General features: G+C 40.7%; 1 protein-coding gene across 3 annotated transcripts in view; it reads left to right on the top strand.

Annotated features, from left to right (window-relative positions):
* Nucleotides 1–20,111, top strand: part of LOC132818418 (centrosomal protein of 128 kDa) — a 410,636-nt gene that overhangs the window by 349,234 nt on the left and 41,291 nt on the right. For all 3 annotated transcript variants that reach the window (XM_060829432.1, XM_060829433.1, XM_060829431.1), the window contains exons 19-20: nt 7,843–7,866; nt 19,623–19,700. In XM_060829432.1, coding sequence (XP_060685415.1) covers nt 7,843–7,866; nt 19,623–19,700 — 102 coding nt within the window. The remainder of the gene's footprint in view (nt 1–7,842; nt 7,867–19,622; nt 19,701–20,111) is intronic.

Genomic DNA, 20,111 nt, shown 5'->3' with positions numbered 1-20,111 from the left:
CAATGACAAACTTCAAACAAACGATAGTTTTCACTACTTTAGCTTATTTATGTATTTTTTTAAAAATCACTGAATTAGAGGTGCTGCCTAGACCATGTTTTTTTCAATTATTATGCTGAATGGTTTGGGTTTTGTGTGTGGTAAAACCCTTTAAGTAGTGTCCAGGTCACGAACAGGATTTGTTCCTGAGTATGACTGTAAATCAGTTTGTTTGCATGCCAAACACAATACATTACAATATAAAATATCAGTTTATAAGTACAACCACACAGATCCCACATGTGGGATATTTATTATTAATAGTGTAATGGGATCTTGCTTATGAGTACAAGCATGTGTAAGTCGAATGTTCATTAATTCAGGATTGCCTGTCCACTTTAACATTGCCTATTTAAATTGAACAGAGAAGAAAAGGAGGCAAAATAACATTGCTATTGGAAAGAAAGTGCATTGCGGATGCCTTTCAGGAGCTAAGGGAATAGAACCCTGAAATAAAATATTGTGTTTGTTGGAGCTTATAGCTGAAATCTTGTTAAAGCAATAAAATACCTAATTAAAATAGAATTTGAACTGGACGTTTAAAAATGAAGATTAAAGTGCAGTACAATATGGTGAGCCGTGTACCTTTGTCACTCTGTGTCCCTTCTCCCCGCCCTCTAGGCACTTTGCCCCACCACTCCACTTCTGCATTCCGTCTTGTATCCCTTCTCACTCTTCCTCTATTCAAACCCTCTCTCCTCCCAAACATTCAATTGAACTTTAATGCACTGTTACTGGACTCTGATCCAATTCCATTAAGTAATGGGGCTCTCAGGTGATTGAAATTCCTGCAGATAATTTTGTTTTTAAGTTGAAAAAATACACTGGTTTATTCTACAAATCAGTGAGAAAAATATAGAGCCTGCTGCAATGTGGCAGTATTTTATAATAGACCATGTTCAGAAATATATTTTCAAGAATTCCACACTTGTGCTAATTCAGCAGTTTAACTATATTAAAGATAACTGTGATAAACTGTGAAATGCTGATTCTGTTCCCAGAAATTTACAACCCAGGATAAATTGAGGAGAAAAGTACAATGGAATGCTGAAAATCCGTAAATGGAAATGCCATGTAAGAATATAGTAGATAGGGGCAGAAATACGCTATTTGACTCTTCAAGCTTGCTTTGCTTTCAAACAGATTGCAATCGATTGTCTCTGCACCCATTTTTCCCGCTACCACCAAATCTCTTTATTATTGGCATAATCTATCAATTTCTATCTTGAACATGCTCAGTGATTAAGCTTCCACAGCCCTCAGAGGTGTTAGCATGGATAGAAAATCAGCTGACACAAATCAGAGAGCATGCCAAAATGGGTCTTTGTCTGATTGGCAGGTTTTGACGAGTGGAGTCCTGCAGGGATCTCTGCTTGGACCTCAAACTTAAATGAACGGGAAGCGTGAATTGAAGGCTGCGATAGTTCCAGAGGATCATAGGCTGGTGTCTCATGAGAGATAGAGAAAGATGGCTAATGATGGGTTTAACTTGAGGATCACCACCCCTCAGTCAAGGGGCAAGGTAGAGAAATCAAGTATGAGAATTGATCCTGTGCTATTGGTGTCACGCTGCATTGAAGAATCACACAGCTGTCCAGCCAGCTGAACTAACTGACCCCTTGAAAGAGTGAACTGAGGGGAATGAAGGCCAGGTACTTAAATTTTCAGATTACATGAAATTGGGTAGAAATGTGTCTTGTGAAAAGGACATAAGGAGGTTGCAGGTGGGTTGAGAGAGTTTGATTAATTGGGTAGAAACCTGTCAAATGTAACATTGTTATGAAAAAATGCAGAAGCTATTGGAAAAGCACAGCAGGTCTGGCAGCATCTGTGCACTGTGCAGAGAAATCAGAGTTAACATTTCATGTCCAGTGACCCTTCCTCAGAACAGCATCGGCAGTTCTTTCAGTTATTAGTTAGCATTGTTATGATCCTTGCTAATGTTAAGTTACAGAGTGAAGCCAAGTTTGATAAGTGATAAGTTTAATCTTTGCATTTGGTTACCGTGGTGGTTGTTCCCCAGAAATATTCATGGCAGGCTGTCAGTGATCTTTATCCAATGAACATAAGTGTATTATCTAAAAGCTTTGTACACATATGTCACTTTAGAAAGATCTTAACAAACTGTCAATGGTGCTGTTTTCTAGGTCTGTAGACTTTGAAGGAGCAAAAATGGCTTTTAGTAGAGTGATGTGCTCTTCCTTTCTGATGTGGGAGTTTAGGGAGAGTTTCCGTGTTACTGATGCAGGAAGTGTCTTTTATTGTGAATCATGTCAGTTTACATGGATCGGTTAGAGTGGCAGTTAGAGGCAAAAAGGAATTTACCAAGAGCTAGGGGGCGTGATGGATGGCAGTTATAGAAAGGGAGAAAAGCCGCAGGTACAGTCAGGTAGATAGGCTAATTCTTGGAAAGGTGGGAGGGGCAGGTAGGTTGTGCAGGAGTCTCCTATGGCTATCCCCATCTCAAACAAATATGCCGTTTAGAAAATATAGGGAGTGATGGACTTGTGGGGGAATGTAGCACAAACAGCCAAATTTCTGGTATCGAGACTGGCTCTAATGTAATGAGAGGAGCATTGGGTTCCAAGCGATTGATTGTGTTAGGGAACTCTCTGGTTAGACGCACAGACAGACATTTCTGCAGCCAGCAGCAAAAAATCAGAGTGGTATAATGCTTCCCCAGTGCTAGGATCAGGGATATCTCAGAGAAGGTGCAGAATGTTCTCAAAGGGGAGAGGGACCTGCAGGAGGTCATTGTATACATTGGAACTACTGACATAGGAAGGGAAAAGGATGAGATTCTGAAGGGGGAATATAGAAAGATAGAACTTTAAAAGATGTTCCTCAAGGGTAGTAAGATCTGGATTACTCCCAGTGCTATGAGCTAGTGAGGGTAGGAATAGGAGGATGGCGTACATGAATGCATGGCTGAGGAGTTGGTGCAGGGGAGAAGGATTCACATTCCTGGATCAATGGAATCTCTTCTGTGGTAGAAGTGACCTGTACAAGAAGGATGGATTGCACCTGAATTGGAAGGGGACTAATATATTGGCAGGGAAATTTACTAGAGCTGCTTGGGAGGATTTAAACTAGAAAGGTTGTGGGGGGGGCGGTGGGCGGTGGTGGTGGAGCGTATAGGTGGGACCCAGAGAAATAACGAGGAACAAGATCAATCTGAGACTCGTACAGTTGGGAGAAGGAGTGAGTCAAATAGTCAGGGCAGGCAGGAACAAAGCAGAGAACAAGGTTGGACTGATAAATTAAACTGCATTTATTTCAATACAAGAGACCCAACAGGGAAGGCAAATGAACTCAGGGCATGGTTAGGAACATGGGACTGGGATATCATTACAATGACTGATACATGGCTCAGGGATGGGCAGGACTGGCAGCTTAATGTTCCAGGATACAAATGCTACAGGAACGACAGAATGGGGGCAGGAGAGGCGCGGTAGTGGCATTTTGGATAAAGGATAGCATTACAGCTGTACTTGAGGAGGATATTCCTGGAAATACATCCAGGGAAGTTATTTTGGTTGAACTGAGAAATAAGAAAGGGATAATCACCTTATTGGGTATTATAAACCCCCTAATAATCAGCGGAAAATTGAGAAACTAATTTGTAAGGAGATTTCAGTTATCTGTAAGAATTATAGGGTAGTTATGGTAGGGGATTTTAACTTTCCAAACATAGCCTGGGACTGCCATAGTGTTAAGGGTTTAAATGGAGAGGAATTTGTTAGTGTGTTGAAGACAATTTTCTTTTTCATTATGTGGATGTACCTACTAGAGATGGTGCAAAGCTTGACATACTCTTGGGAAATAAGGCAGGACAGGTGACTGAGGTGTCAGTACTTTGGGACCAGCGACCATAATTCTATTTGTTTTAAAATAGTGATGGAAAAGGATAGACCAGATCTAAAAGTTGAAGTTCTAACTTGGAGAAAGGCCAATTTTGACGGTATTAGGCAAGAACTTTCAAAAGCTGATTGGGGGCAGATGTTCGCAGGTAAAGGGATGGCTGGAAAATGGAAAGCCTTCAAAAATGAGATAACGAGAGTCCACAGATAGTATCTTCCTGTCAGGGTAAAAGGAAAGGCTGGTAGGTGCAGGAAATGCTAGATTATTCGAGAAATCAAGGGTTTGGTTAAGAAGAAGGAAGCATATGTCAGGATAGACAGCAGAGATCGAGCCCATCCTTAGAAGGGTATAAAGGCAATAGGAGTATACTCAAGAGGGAAATCAGGAGGGAAAAAAGGGGATATGAGATAGCTTTGGAAAATAGGGTGAAGGAAATCCAAGGAGATTTTATAAACACATTAAGGACAAAAGGGTAACTAGGGATAATATAGGGCCCCTCAAAGATCAGCAAGGCAAGCTATGTGTGGAGCCGCAGAAGATGGGGCAGATACTAAATGAATATTATGTATCAGTGTTTACAGTGGAGAAGGATGTGGAAGATGGTGGCATCTTGCAAAATGTCCATATTACAGCGGAGGAAGTGCTGGATGTCTTGAAATGCATAAATGTGGATAAACTCCCAGGACCTGATCAGGTGTACCCAAGAACTTTGTAGGAAGCTAGAGAAGTGATTGCTGGGCCTCTTGCTGAGATATTTGTTTAATTGACAGTCACAGGTGAGGAACCGGAAGACTGGAGGTTGGTTAACGTAGTGCCACTATTTAAGAAAGGTGGTAAGGACAAGCCAGGGGACGATAGACCGGTGAGCTTGCCATCGGTGGTGGGCAAGTTGTTGAAGTGAATCCTGAGGGACAGGATTTATAAGTATTTGAAAAGGCAAGGACTGATTAGGGACAGTCAGCGTGGCTTTGTGAACTTGATTGAATTTTTAGATAAAGTAACGAAGAGGATTGGTGAGAGCAGAACAGTGGATATGATCTATATGAACTTCACTAAGGTGTTTGACAAGGTTCCTCATGGGAAACTGGTTTGCAAGATTAGATCTCATGGAATACAGGAAGAACTAGCCATTTGGATACAGAACTGGCTCAAAGGTAGAAAACAGAGGGTAGTGGTGGAGGGTTGCTTTTTAGACTGGAGTGACCAGTGGAGTGCCACAAGGATCAGTGCTGGGTCCTCTACTTTTCGTCATTTGGATATGAACATAGAAGGTATAGTTAGTAAGTTTGCAGGTGACACCAAAATTGGAGGTGTAGTGGACAGTGAAGAAGGTTACCTCAGATTACAACAGGATCTTGATCAGATGGGCCATTGGGCTGAGGAGTGGCAGATGGAGTTTAATTTAGATAAATGCGAGGTGTTACATTTTGGGAAAGCAAGTCTTAGCAGGACTTATACACTTCATGGTAAGGTCCTAGGATGATGTGAAACCTGAAAGGGTTCAGAAAAGATTTACATGGATATTGCCAGGATTGGAGGATTTGAGCTATCGGGAGGGGTTGAATAGTGTTTTCCTTTAGGGTGAGGGGTGAGCTTATAAAGAATTATAAAATCATAAGGAGCGTGGATAAGATAAATAAACAAGATCTTTTCCCTGGGTTGGGGGAGTCCAGAACTACAGGCCATAGGTTTAGGGTGAGAGGGGATAAATTTAAAAGGGACCTAAGGGGCAACTTTTTCACGTAGAGGGTGGTGCGTGAATAAAATGAGCTGCCAGAGGATGTGGTGGAGGCTGGTACAATTACAACATTTAAAAGGCATCTGGATGGGTATATGAATAGGAAGGATTTGGAGGGATACGGACCAAATGCTGGCAAATGAGATTATATTAGGTTAGGATGTCTGGTCGACATGGATGTGTTGGACCAAAGAGTCTGTTTCTGTGCTTTACATCTCTGACTCTATGACTCTGATATCGTTTACTGTTCCTAGTGAAGTGTTAATTTTTAATTACTTAAACAGAAGTGAAAATTGCTCAAAATGTTTGCAGCAATTTCCAGCATCCTTAGTTCTTTTGGTTGTTTTCTTTAATTTCTTAGTTAAGTGGCCCTTATTTGCTGACCTGCAGACTACTTTGCAGATCTATATCTTAACCATCTTCAGTACTGATAGCTTGAAAAATCTCTCCACAAACTCTCAAAGCTTGGATACTTAACAAACTAAAACCCTTCTGCTGAAGACAAACTGTTTCCTGAACTGAAACTAAAATAACTGGACAGAGGCTGGTATCCTGTCACCCAGTCATCCAGTCACCTTTATTTACACATGGAGGGTACTAGACACTGATGAGCCAGCTCTTGGAGTGAACAGGATATCTGACACTCCTGTTTATATCTGTCTGCCAGGGCTCCCTGATTGGTCCAGATTAACAGCTCCAATCAGGGAACTCATATTATATGATGTTCACCTAGCTGACTTCGTTACAATTTACTACAGAAATCTAATTCTGAGCTGAACTCAAAAAAACTAGTGGGTCCTGGTTTAGTTCCTCTGTATGTCATAAAAGTTCAATTTTGTAGATTTCATCAGTCAACAGCATAGGTATCCTGCTCAGCATTTAACTTAAATCACATGCCTTCTTAGAATTAATGTCTTCAATTTACAGTTCCAAATGATTTGCTGACCTCTTTAAAAAAAGCTTGCATAAAATTGAAATCATACATTTATTTTACCTCTACTTTAAGATTTTAACTCCCAAATTATGATAATATATTATACACCTTAAGCACAATATGAATCTAGTCAACCTTTTTATATTGCTTCCAGTGAATTTACATCCTCTCTTAATTAAGATGACTGAAACTGCACACAGCTCTCGAGATATGGGCTACCCAATGCTATATATAACTTTTACACAATATCCTTACCTTTATGTTTTGTCTTTATGACCTGGACGGCCAGGTAACTTGTTAATAGGAGAAAACAGAAGTTGCATTTTTTTTTTACTTTACAGTATTTCTTGTTTTGGTTAAGCCATACTGAGGGACTTCATAATTTTACATCCCAGATCTGCTGAAAGGCTTCTTCTTAGGCAGCACCTCAGTACTTCCAGTTTCATGGGTTTTGAGGTAGCTGATAAGTCTCTGCAAAATCTGCAGACTATAACATGAGGGATGGGTTGTGTTTTCCGGGTTAGATAGGTGTGTTGTTTGGAAGTTGGATCGCTTCCAGTGGTGCTTCAACTTCACATCTGCACTTTCCTGATGAAGGATCTCAAACTGTTCAGTACCTTCCTGAATGTGCCTTTTCCTTGCAGTTGGTCATGAGCCAGGATCTCCCTTTAGTCTATGCAGGTTTTTGATTTCTTTAATTTCTGGACATTTTGAAAAGTTTCCACTTTCATCCTAGGAGTTTGCTGTCATGATTGAGTTCTGAGTGAGAATGGTCTAAGTAGAATCACACAGCATGAAAAGATGTCACTCAGCTTCATGTGTTACTAGATTACCTGAGGTATTTCACCATCGCCTTGAATTCTCCTCTGAAAGTGGCAATTGAATCTGTTTCTACCATCTTTTACATATAGTGCTTTCTAGATCATTTTAACTTGCTGTACATCTGGAACATTAAGTTCCCGAATGTGGTGCTGGAAAGCACAGGAGGTCAGGCAGCATCCAAGGAGCAGGAGTCGACGTTTCGGGTAAAAGCCCTTCATTCTCCTGCTCTTCGGATGCTGCCTGACCTGCTGTGCTTTTCCTGCACCACACTCTTGACTCTAACCTCCAGCACCCGAAACATTAATTTGTCTATTCTCTTCTAAGAAGCTGATAGAATTTACACTCTGCTAATTTTGATTTGTGAATGATCATCTTGTGGTAAATTCTGGGGCCTGACAATTATTGAGAATTTAATCACTGATTTGCATTTTTGTTTTCTTTTTTCCAGGATAGGATTGCAGACTTAGAAAGTGTGAGTATTTCATTTTGCTAAATCCTTGTTTATGCCTATAACTTTTCATTCAGTCTGTGTTTACGATTGACTGTTCCATGCACAGGAATCCTGAATAAGCAATTTGGGATAGGCAATAATGGGCCAGTTTTGCCGAGATCTCATGAATGAACAAGTAAAAGAATCAGCCATGCAATTTAAGACTATTCATAGAACCACTTCAATTTGTAAGTGTACAATGCAGCAATTTGAAAACTAGCAAAGCTGGCTGATAATTGAATATTTTATAATAGCGGAAATTGGAAGGTGAATTCAATCCAATATGGTATAGAATTCTTCTCTGCCAATCGCAGAATCGTACATCACTAATGAAGACCACTTTACCCATTTGACATTTTAAAATAGCTACCCAATTAGACACAGTATTCACCCATGTCTGTGCATACATCTAATTCTTTTTTGAGAGTTACCATTGAATCTCTTTCTGCTACCCTTTCAGGCAGTGCATTTCAAATCACTACAATTCACTGAAGTGAAATAAAATCTCATCCTTCAACACTCTTGTTTTTTATCAGTTCCCTGAGATTTGGACTTCTGGTTATGCACCACCTTGTGATCAGAAATAGGAGCTCTCTCTTTACTCCATCTGAGCGTCTCATTATGAATTAGTAACCATGGGCAGTACTTATTTGATCATTAATTAGCACTAAATTATTTACAATTTAATTACTAGTAATGCAAAAATAACTGTACGGGTATAATATTGGGTCAGAGAGCAGATCCAGGTGGACAGCTACAAAACCAATGCAGCTCCCACTTTGCCTGAAAAGGAGCATTTCTTATTGAGACTCAGTGCATTACACTTTCTTCTGAGTTACACAGATGGTTTCAGATAATACGTTTCACATTCATCTGGTGCCAAGCTGATACCAGTTTCTTTAGAAATTCCAAAAGCAATGCCCACTGAGATCCAACAACCTGCATTAGCTGTCCACCTGGGTCCTCAACAGTTACTGCAAAGACTGTTCGCTCCGTGACCGCCTGGTCAGGTCCATGCCCACTAACAACCCACCCTCCCCTCCTGGCACATTCCCCTGCCACTGCAGGAATTGCAAAACCCACACCCACACCTCCCATCTCACCTCCATCCAAGACCCCAAAGGAGCTTTCCACATACATCAGAGTTTCACCTGCACTTCCACACGTCATTTATTGTATCCGTTGCTCCCGATGTGGTCTCCTTTACGTTGGGGAGACCGGGCGCCTTCTCGCAGAGCACTTCAGAGAACATCTCCGGGACACCCACATCAACCAACCCCATCGCCCCATGGCTGAACATTTCAATTCCCCCTCCCACTCTGCTGAGGATCTGCAGGTCCTGGGCCTCCTCCATCGCCACTCCCTCACCTCTCGATACCTGGAGGAGGAGCGCCTTATCTTCCGCCTCAGGACCTCCAACCCCAGGGCATCAATGTGGACTTCATCAGTTTCCTCATTTCCCCTCCCCCCCACTTTACCCCAGTTCCAACCTTCTAGCTGAGCACCGTCCTCATGACCTATCCTGCCTGTCAATCTTCCTTCCCACCTATCGCCTCTACCGTCCTCTCCGACCTATCACCTTTACCCCCACCTCTATCCACCTATTGTACTCTCAGCTCCCTTCTCCCCTGCCCCACCCCCCTCCCATTTATTTCTCCACCACCGAGGCTCCCAGTCTCATTCCTGATGAAGAGCTCCTGCCCAAAACGTTGACTTTCCTACTGCTCGGATGCTGCCTGACCTGCTGTGCTTTTCTAGCAACACACTCTCAATGTATGTGTTTACCATACTGAAATACCATTTAGAAATATAAAATTAATGTCATTGACATGCTCTTCTTTCAGGAATATCATTCACTGATGCAAGGATAACTTTCATATTTGTGCTGGTGACCGAACCCAGTCATGGTTCTTTTGCCAACACCCTTGACTCCAGACTGTTCCCACCTTTGCTGACAGCTTGTTTAGCCTCAAGCCTCCCAATAAGCCAAACAGAAAACAGATCCTCAGCTTAGTATCAGCCAAAAGAAATCTATCCCATTGTCTTGATACTAGCATCTGCCCGACTCCAACTCTGCTCCTAGCAACTTCCCCAGCTCCCATTAGGTGCTGGGCTCAACTGTTCCGAACTATTCTGAGAGGGTGGTTGAAGCAGGCTTTATCTGTGGGTTTTGAACTGGGAATCCTCTAGTGTGCCTGTTTAACACAGTGTAACAATGATGATGTTTGGACAATTATGACTGTGCCCCGAAATTAGAGTAAATGAAGAAGGTTCAGGCAAGGGTAGCTAGCTTCTTGATATGTAAGAGGTTGAAAGGTTAGCAGGGTCGGCAGAAATGTGGGGATTGGAGGTTGTATTCAGATCAACCATGATCTTATTAAATGGTGGAGCAGGGCCTGTGGGGACGAATTGCCTACTCCTGCTTCTTATTTTGTGTGTTCTGCTTTGGGGATTTAATTGTTATGGATCAAAGGAAGGCTAGATCGCTTTACTGAGAAAAGGGTACAAATAATTCACAGAAGGAGACAATGGCAACAACATCTGATTGATTGATTGATTTATTGTTGCCACATGTACCGAAATACAGTGAAAAGTGTTGCTTTGCATGCTCGACAGGCAGGTTGTACCATACAGAGTGCATCAGGGTAGCAGAATTGTTTGCAGAATACAGTGTTACAGCCACAGAGAAGTTGCAAGGAGTGAGATCAACATTAACATTGGACAAGTCCATTCAAAGGTTGCCTGAGTATATGACGAGTCTCCCAAATTCCTGAACAAGTGTTGTAGCTATACAGTTGCAAATAAATGTGCTGTTAACTGTCCATTTGCTTTTAAGGTGAAAGAGACTTAGGTATAGAATAGCTAATTAGCACTTTTACCTAAATACAAGGTTAACGTCTTTCACATTGCCAAGTGAAGGGAAGCCATTTTTGAGATTAGGTCACAGGCTTCCCTACAAATGAGTGAATGACCGTTCTGTGTGGTCAGCAGAGAGAAGAAGCTTCTTAATTTTGTAAATGACCATGGCTGGAGTCGAGGAAATGCATACTGCGGTCAACTTCTATCAGATTTGTTTGGTATGACTGAGGGAATGAGAATTACTGCACCAGATTTTACTGCTGGAGGTGAATTTTTGACATTCTTCAAAAACTAAATAAAGTGCTTGAAAGATGATCACTGGACATTACTGTGGATGGTTTGCTCTAGGGAATTTAATTCTGTGAGGAGCATGCTGAATGATAAATGTAAAAGGGGAAAATTCTTCTATGTTAATTAAAGTATAGGTAGCCAACAAAAAATAAATCACGTTTAGGCAATGGTGCTTTATCATTATCGGCTGCTGTAAATGTTTTAAAACTTGAATTCTTTTGTCATTCCTCCAGCTGTTAATTGGAAGTTTGAATTTCTATAGAAGTTACTAACCTCTTCAGAAAATGTAACAACATTCCTCTATATTATTCTCTCTTTCAGCAGCCACCCAGTTTCACATTTTTAAGACTGAATAAAAGCAAATTACTGCAGATGCTGGAATTTGAAACCAAAAGAGAAAATGCTGGAAAAGGGTCAATTAGACACGAAACATCAGCTCTTTTCTCTCCTTACTGATGCTGCCAGACTTGCTGAGATTTTCCAGCATTTTCTCTTTTGGTTTCACATTTTTAAGAACCTGCTCTTGCTGCAATTGCTCCTTTTATTAGTAAAGTGCAAAATTCCTGGCGTTGTCACATATGTTTTAAATTTCAGGGAGTCTCTATAAGCAATAGTGGGGACAGATATAGTCATCACAACTGTCTTAGCAATTCATGCTTGGACATGCAGCTTTCAAACAAGTTAGTTTAATTCAATCATTTTTTGTAATCGAGTATAACTGACCTTGAATAGTTTCAATAGACATGAATCTTCCATGCAAACATGATGATACAAGCACCTTGCTTGGCTGTGCAATGTATCTTTTCATCAACTTTTTGTGTGCTGTCACAGAACCTGAGAGTCATTTGAAAGAGTTTGATTCCAATGATGTTAAACAGGGTGGACATTGTTTTTGCATTGTATAAGGGGTGATAGGAGCAGTAGGTTCAAATGTCACCATGGTAGCTGGTGGAATTTGCATTCAATCAATCAAAAATCTAGAAGCAAAAACAGAAATTGCTGGAAAAGCTCAGCAGATCTGGTAGCATCTATGGAAAAAAAAGCAGAGTTAACGTTTCGGGTCCAGTGACCCTTCCTCAGAACTAAGAGTGCTGATAACTCTGCTTTCTCTGCACAGAGTTAGTCTTTATTGGGTGGCACTGTGGTTCAGTGGTTAGCACTGCTGCTTCACAGCGCCAGGATCCTGGGTTCATTTGCAGCCTCGGGTGACTGTTTGCACTTTCTCCCCATGTCTGCATGGGGTTCTTGCCATGTTGCCTCCCACAATTCAAAAGATGTGCAGGTCAGGTAAATTGACCATGGTGTTTAGCGATCAGTAGGTTAGGTGCATTAGTCAGGAATAAATGCAGGATAATAACATTGGGGAATGGGTCTGGGTGGAAGACTCTTCAGAGGGTTAGTGTTGGGCCGATGGGCCTGTTTCCACACTGTAGGGATTCTAAGGTCTTCAAAGTGCGTTTAGTATAGGAGTTGGGAGGTCACTTTGCAGCTGTACAGGACATTGGTTCAGCCACTATTGGCATATTGTATGCAATTCTGGTCTCCCACATTTAGGAAGGATGTAGTAAAACTTGAATGGGTTCAGAAAAGATTTACAAGAATGTTGCCAGGGCTGGAGGGTTTGAGCTACAGGGAGAGGGTGAATAGACTGGGGCTGTTTTCCCTGGAGCATTGGAGGCTGAGGGGTGACCTTATAGAGATCTATAAAATCATGCGGGGCATGGATAGGGTAAGTAGACAAGGCCTTTTCCCTTGGGTGGGGGAGTCCAGAACTAGAGGGTGTAGGTTTAGGGTGGGAGTGTATAAATTTAAAAGGGACCTAATGGGCAACCTTTTCACACAGAGAGTGGTGTGTGTGTGTGGAATGATTTGTCAGAGGAAGTGGTGAAGGCTGGTGTAATGACAACACTTAAAGGGCATCTGGGTGGGTATATGCATAGGAAGGGTTTAGAGGGTTTGGGCGAAATGCTGGGAATTGGGACTAGATTAATTTAGGATATCTGGTCGGTGTGAACAAGTTGGACCGAAAGGCCTGCTTCTGTGCTCTTTCTCTCAATGACTCACAAGACAATTAAAGGAACAAGTAGCAGGCAATTCAGCTTGTTCCATCATTCATTAACATCATGGCTGATGTTTGGCCTAACTCCATAGTTATGCCTTTGGCCCATATCCCTTAATTCCTTTGCTGAACGAATATTTATCCATCTCAGATATATAATTAACAACTGATCTGGAATCCATGCTGTTTGTGAACCAAACTTCCAAACATCCATCACACTTTGTATGTAGATACTTCCTAACATGTTTCCTCAATGGTTTGACCCTAACTCTTAGACTATACCCCCCAGTTTTAGAATCACCAACCAGTGGAAATGGTTTATCTTTATCTGCCCTGTCTTTTCCTGTTAATATTTTGGCCTAATTTATACAATGTCTCGACATAACTCCTGAAATCTAGGTATTGTTCTTGTAACCTATGTTGTACTTCCTCCAAGGCCAATGTATCTATCCTAAGGTGTGGCGCCCAGATTGTTTTGTGGTGCCCAGAGTACTCCACGTGAGATCCACCCAGGGTTTTGTATAACTGCAGCACAACTTCAGCTTCCATTAGCTATCTAGAGTGTTTTCTGCACCTGTTCATGGTATTTTAAAGATCTATGAACCTGAACTTTTAAGGCTTTTTAGACATCCATTGCATTTAACTTCATAACTCCCAGAAAGTACCCTAAACTATCCTTTTTTGGTCCAAAATTGTTGACGTCACATTGCTTTCATTGAACTTCATCTGCCACAGATCATCTGATCTATCAGTCTCACTTTGTAATTTTATATTGTCTGTACTGCTACTTAACTTTGTGTTATTAGCAAATTTGTATATATGACTTTCTGTGTCATTAGACATGTTGTTAACAATTAATGTGAACAATCAGGCCTAAACAGAGAATCATAACGTCATACAGCAGGGAAACGGGCCCCTTGATCCAACCATAATCCCAAACTAAACTAGTTCCACCTGCCTGTGCTTGGCCCATATCCCCCCAAACATTTCTTATTCATTTACTTATCTAAATGTCTTCTAAACATTGTAACTGTACCCACATCCACCACCTCCTCTGGAAGTTCATTCCACATGCAAACCACTCTTTGCAAAACAAAATTGCTCCTCATGTCTTTTTTAAATCTTTCATCTTAAAAATGCGTAGTCTTGAAATCTCCCTCTAGGGAAAAGACACCTGCTATTCACTTTATCTGAACCCCTCATGATTTTATAAACCTCTGTAAGGTCACCCTCAACCTCCTACACTCCAGTGAAAATGTTACAGCTATCCAGCCTCTCCTTGTACCTCAGATCCGCCCTTCCTGGCAACATCCTGGTAAGTCTTTTCTGAACCTTTTCCACCTTAATAATATCCTTACTGTAATAGATTATTATCATTTAAACCCATCTGGTTCACTGAGGTCCTTCTGGGAAGGAAATTTGCCATCTACCCCTGGTCTTACCCACAGCAATGCGGTTGACTCTTAGCTGTCCTTTGAAATGGCCTAGCAAGTATCTTAGTTCAATGGAAATTAGGGATGGACAACAAACATTGGCCTTGCTGACAATGCCCTCATTGATGAAATGAAACATGCTGGCACTGACGCTTAAATAGTAATGGAACATGAATGTGTTTTGCAACAGAACTAAAGTCTCAGTGCATACCTGATGGATCTAAATGCATTGCCTGTCCATTATCCAATGCTCCAATAAAAACACAAAAAGCTGAAAGTGTCCAAATTAACAAATTAGTCATGCCAATTCTACCAAAGACCCCAATGTTAAATTTTAACTGGCTCAGCACTGTCTTCATACAGATAAAAACCGAAAGAACTGCAGATTCTGGAAATCGGAAACAAAACAGAAATTGCTGGAGATGCTCAGCAGGTCTGCTAGCATCTGTGGAGAGAAATCAGGGTTAATGTTTTGGGTCCAGTGACCCTTCTTCTTTATCTAAAATGTAAGAGTGACTAGGAGGTAAAAACAGAAAATGCTGGAGGGAACCCAGCAAGTCTGGCCTTGTCTGTTGAGATAGAAACAGAGTTATCATTTTGAGTCGGATATGGCTGTTCTCTGGAACTGACTAGAGAATATTTCTTCAAATGTGACCTTCACTGCATGCTAATGCTTGAACTTAGGCTGAATCACACAAAAATGTTAAATCCCACTAGCATACTCCAGTAGAGTTCAAACTGAAGTTTCAGCCCCTGTCCAAAGGGAAAAGTGCAAAATGTGTCTGCAAGTTGGGAAATAATCTAAAGAGGGTGGCTCGCTGTTAAGTAGGGGTCACCAGCCCTTCATATCTTTGTCACTGAGTCATACAGCACGTAAACAGACCCTTCAGTCCAACTCTTGGTGGGGAGATGATGGCCTAGTGGTATTATTGCTGGACTGTTAATCCAGAGACCCAGGTAATGTTCTGGGAACCAAGTTCAAATCCCGCCACGGCAGATGGTGAAATTTGAATTCAATGACAATCTGGAATTAAGGATCTAATGATGATCATGAATCCATTGACAATTGTTGGAAAAACCCATCCGGTTCATTAATGCCCTTTCGGGAGGGAAATTGTCATCCTTACCTGGTATGGCCTACATGTGACTGCAGACCCACAGCAATGTGGCTGACTCTGAACTGCCCCCTGGGCAATTAGGGATGGGTAATAAATACTGGCCCAGCCAGCGATGCCCATGTCCCATGAATGAAGAATAAAGTATTCACAAGATATCACAGTGCATTCTGTTTCGACTTGCCTACCTGACCCCACCTCCCTTTGAAGGGCTCTTGTTTAAAATTCCCTTCACCTCCGAAGGTATGATATTCCATGTCTCTCTCTCTCTCTCTCTCCAGAAACTCACTTAATTTACAACTGTAGCCATTTTTGGTTATTTGAGCCCAGTTTAAAAAAAAACATATTTTGGATTTACATATTTAAAATATCCATGGTACTTAGCAATTCTGATCCATGGCATGATATTCTTTAACTAATTTCTGATATATAGCATGTCCAATGAACTGGTTAAGTTAAATAGTTCAATGAGTTTTTTTACTCAATGTCAGGTTGTACTTACGCTACAGAAACGGGCCATTTGGCCCAACAGGTTTGTGTCAGTATTTATTCTCCACATTAGCCTCGATTTTGTTTAATCTAACCTTTAAACATAATTTCTATTCCTTTCCCTCCTGTATATTTACCTTCTTCTAAACTGCATCCATTCTACTTACCTCAGTTAATGGTGAGTTCCATATTCAACCTACTCTTTTGGTTAGGAGGTTTCTTCTGAATTCCAGTCTGAATTATTAATAATCATCTTATTTTGATGGCCTCTAGTTCTGTCTTGCCTGCAAAATGGAAAGATTTACATCTGGGTTATCAAATACATGCCATGAGGTAAAAAGCCCTCTCAATTCACCCATCAATTTTTACTCTTCTAGAGAAAACAGTCCCAGCCTATTCAATCTTCACTGATGGTTGTAATATTTTATTCTAGCCCCATTCTAGTAAGTCATTTTCACATTTTCTCCAGTGCCTTTAAATCCTTTACATAATTTTCAGGTCTGAAATGTTCAAAATATCGTCTAAATAGGTTTCTGTGTAGATTTAGCATACTGCTTTTCAGTTATGTCCCTTGAGAAATGAACGCCAGTACTTTGTTTGCTATTTTAGCTTTTTTATGGCCTTATTAACCTGGTTTTATGTTCTTATCAGAGTACTGAGAGCTGGCACACTTTCCGTTTCAGAAACTCTGTCAGGATCGAGCGAGGTCAGGTACGATGCGATTAGATCCCTGGTAAAGCTTTTATCCTTTGCCTTGGCAAGAACAGCTTTTCTATATTGTGAATTTAGAAGTCCAGTTTGTATTTAGACATGGCATATTTACAACCTAAAAGTCCAGTCTCTGCGTAGAGCATTGATGATGTTAATCTTGAAATTGCAATTGCACAACTGGTTGTAATTCTTTGGCCAAAGTGTCACATCAGCAGCAGCAAATTATGCTTTCGCGAGTTTTTGGATTCAGTTTGCAGACATCTTTTCATATTCTGGACTGTGATATAGACCAGAAAGCCCTGAGTTTGGTGCACTGGTTAGTTGACTTGTACTGTATATAATTGTGCATCAGTCCTTATGGGCTAGTGAGAATTAGGTTCCATGCCTGTCGCTTTCTGCTCCGGGTCTGGTTTCAAAATGTGAACAAATAGATAGGATTTGATGGATTGAGGGTTGTGGGTGTGTGTTTTGGAATGCGGAGGCTGTGGGGGTGGGGGTTGATTGTTTGCTGAAGCAAACTCACAAATTAGGTTAAGAGCAAGGTCAGTAGAGATGCAGTCACAACCTATGGAGGAATATGCAAGAATACGTAAAATAGATACATTTTAACCAGAAAGACAAACTCCATTTGGTTACTGACTTAAAAGTAGTATCAAACCTCAAGAACATATAATTGTGAAGAGATGGGAGGCAGGTCAAAAAATTGGACAAAATATATTTTTAAAAAGCAAGAATTGCTAAACGAATGATAAAAAGAAAACATTAGAGTATAAGAGAAAGCTAGCTAGAAATCTAAAAACAGGTAGTAAGAGTTTCAATAGACATTTTAAAAAGAAAAGCGTTGACAAAGTGAGCAATGATCCTATAGAAAATTGACCCAGAGAATTAAAACAAGAAAATAAGGAGATGGCAGATACATTTAATAGATGTTTTGCATCAGTCTTCACTTTCGTGGTTAATCAGGAAATGTAAGGAGCTCAAATTGCAATCACCATGGTAGTAGTACTGAGCAACTTTTTTTTATTCATTCAGCGGATAAGGGCATCACTGCTAGATCAGCATTTATTGCCCAGAGGGCTACTTACCACATTGCTATGGGTCTGATGTCACATGTAGGCCAGACCAGATAACTTCCTTCTCTAAAGGGCATTAACGAACCAGTTGGATTTTTCCTGACAATCGGTAATGGCTTCATGATTATCACTAGACTCAATTCCAAGTATTTATTGAATTCAAATTCTACCATCTGCTGTGACAGGATTCGAACCCAGGCCCCTAGAACATTACCTAGGTCTCTGGATTAAAGGTCCAGCAATAATACTACTAGGTCAATGCCTCCCCACTACTTGTTGGAGCTGTGGGCTGACAAGTCCTTGGGTCCTGATGGATTTTATCCTAGGGCCTTAAAAGAAGTGATAAGTGAGGTAGTTGATGTGTTGTTTTTAAATTTCCAAAATTCTCTAGATTCAGGGAAGCTTCCATTAGATTGTGAAATAATGAATGTAACTCCTTTATTCAAAAGGGGAGGAAGACTGAAAGTAGGAAGGAAACATACTATCTAAAGAGGGTAAGGGATTCTAGAGGCATTTGGCTGGTCCAATTTCGAAATGTTAGTATGCAGGTACAGTAAGTAATTTGGAAAGCTCACAGAATGTTATAATTTATCCTGAGGGGAATTGAGTACAAAAATAAGGAGGTAATGCTTCAGATATGTAGGACATTTGTTATAATAATGGTCTCCCTATTTAATGAAACATGTGAAGCAGTTCAGAGAACGTTCACTTGACTAATACCTGGAATGGATAGATTATTTTATGAGGATAGGTTAGACATGTTGGACAGGTTTTGGCTGGAGTTTAAAACAGTAAGAGGAGACTTGATTGAAACATATGGGGAATTTGAGAGGCTGAATAGGGAATAGATGTTTCCTCTTGTAGGGGAATCTAGTACCAGGGGAAGAGATCACTGTCTGAAGATCATGTTTCACCTGTTTAAAACAGAAATTAGATTTATTTTTGCTTTTGAAGGGTTGTGAGTCTTTGGAACTAACTTTCTCATCGGGTAGTGAAAGCAGAGTCTTCGAATATTTTTAAGGTAAAGGTAGATAAATGCTTTATCAGCAAGAGGAGGAAATGTTATCAGTGATGGATGGGAATAGGGAATAATGAAACCAGCTGTTATAGAATGATGGGGTGGGCTCAAGAGGCTGAGTGCCCTTCTCCTGCTTCTAACCTGCCTGCCCATGATTCACCATTGAAAGTTCCTTTAGCATATGCAGCCTGAGTTAATACTTGAAGAATAGGCACCTTGGTAGGAAACTGGAAAATGGCTGTGGTACCTTTGTCTAGCCTGAACCAACACCTGGAAAGGGGGGGATGAAGAAGGAAAACTATTGTAATATTGTTTGCAATGTAACCCCTGTGACCTTTTTCCATCCTGTCCTCTACCAGAATCCTGTACCTTTGCTCAGCAAAGCAGAAAAATGCTGCAAAACAAATGTTAATCTGCACAAATACGAGTGTATTTTACAAGATAGAATGCTTGTGGAAGGTCTAGCGCTTGACATCCCTTTCATTATCAACAAAAGAGAACACTGAACCGTGCACTATTCTGAAGAACACTGATTCGTGTATTGTTACTAATGAACAAGTTGGCTTGTGTGTTCTGTTATTAAGGAGAATTTTGACCCTGTGTGATGCTAATGAGAAAAGTGTTACTACATTGAGGCTGGTTTCAGTAAAATAGAGAGGTTAATATGTTTTACCTTGGTTTTGAATTTAGAGCACACGGATGGCATTGGACCATCTTGAATCGGTGCCAGAGAGGTTAAGTATCCTAGACGGCATCCGGGATTTGGAGGTAAGGACATTTTGATGATTGTTTTAATTGCCCATTTTCAAAATATAAAAATGTGGAAACAATTAGTTGAAAATCCGTGACGTTTTTATCATGACATTGTAAAGCCTAAAGCACTTAATCTCTAACTGTGGTAAGTTGGAGATAGATTTTGAAAATATTTGGAACTCCTTTGTCTCCAGGCATGATCTCTTTATATGGAAATATTGTGTTAGAGCCTTAAGGCCAAGAACATTGCAGTTTTTTACTGGACCTGTACCTGGGATTCCAGGGTTGCTAGTTTAGATGAAGTATTGATCTGTGAACTACAACTCAATCTGTATCAAATACTGTGAATTTGCCAAGGTTGTGTCCTTTAATCATACCTCCCTTTAATGGGAAGGACTACAAAGGGGAAATTTAGAATTGCAACAG

This window comes from Hemiscyllium ocellatum, chromosome 8, assembly GCF_020745735.1.
Source record: "Hemiscyllium ocellatum isolate sHemOce1 chromosome 8, sHemOce1.pat.X.cur, whole genome shotgun sequence".
NCBI lineage: Eukaryota > Metazoa > Chordata > Chondrichthyes > Orectolobiformes > Hemiscylliidae > Hemiscyllium > Hemiscyllium ocellatum.
This window is presented reverse-complemented; position numbering and strand designations above follow the sequence as displayed.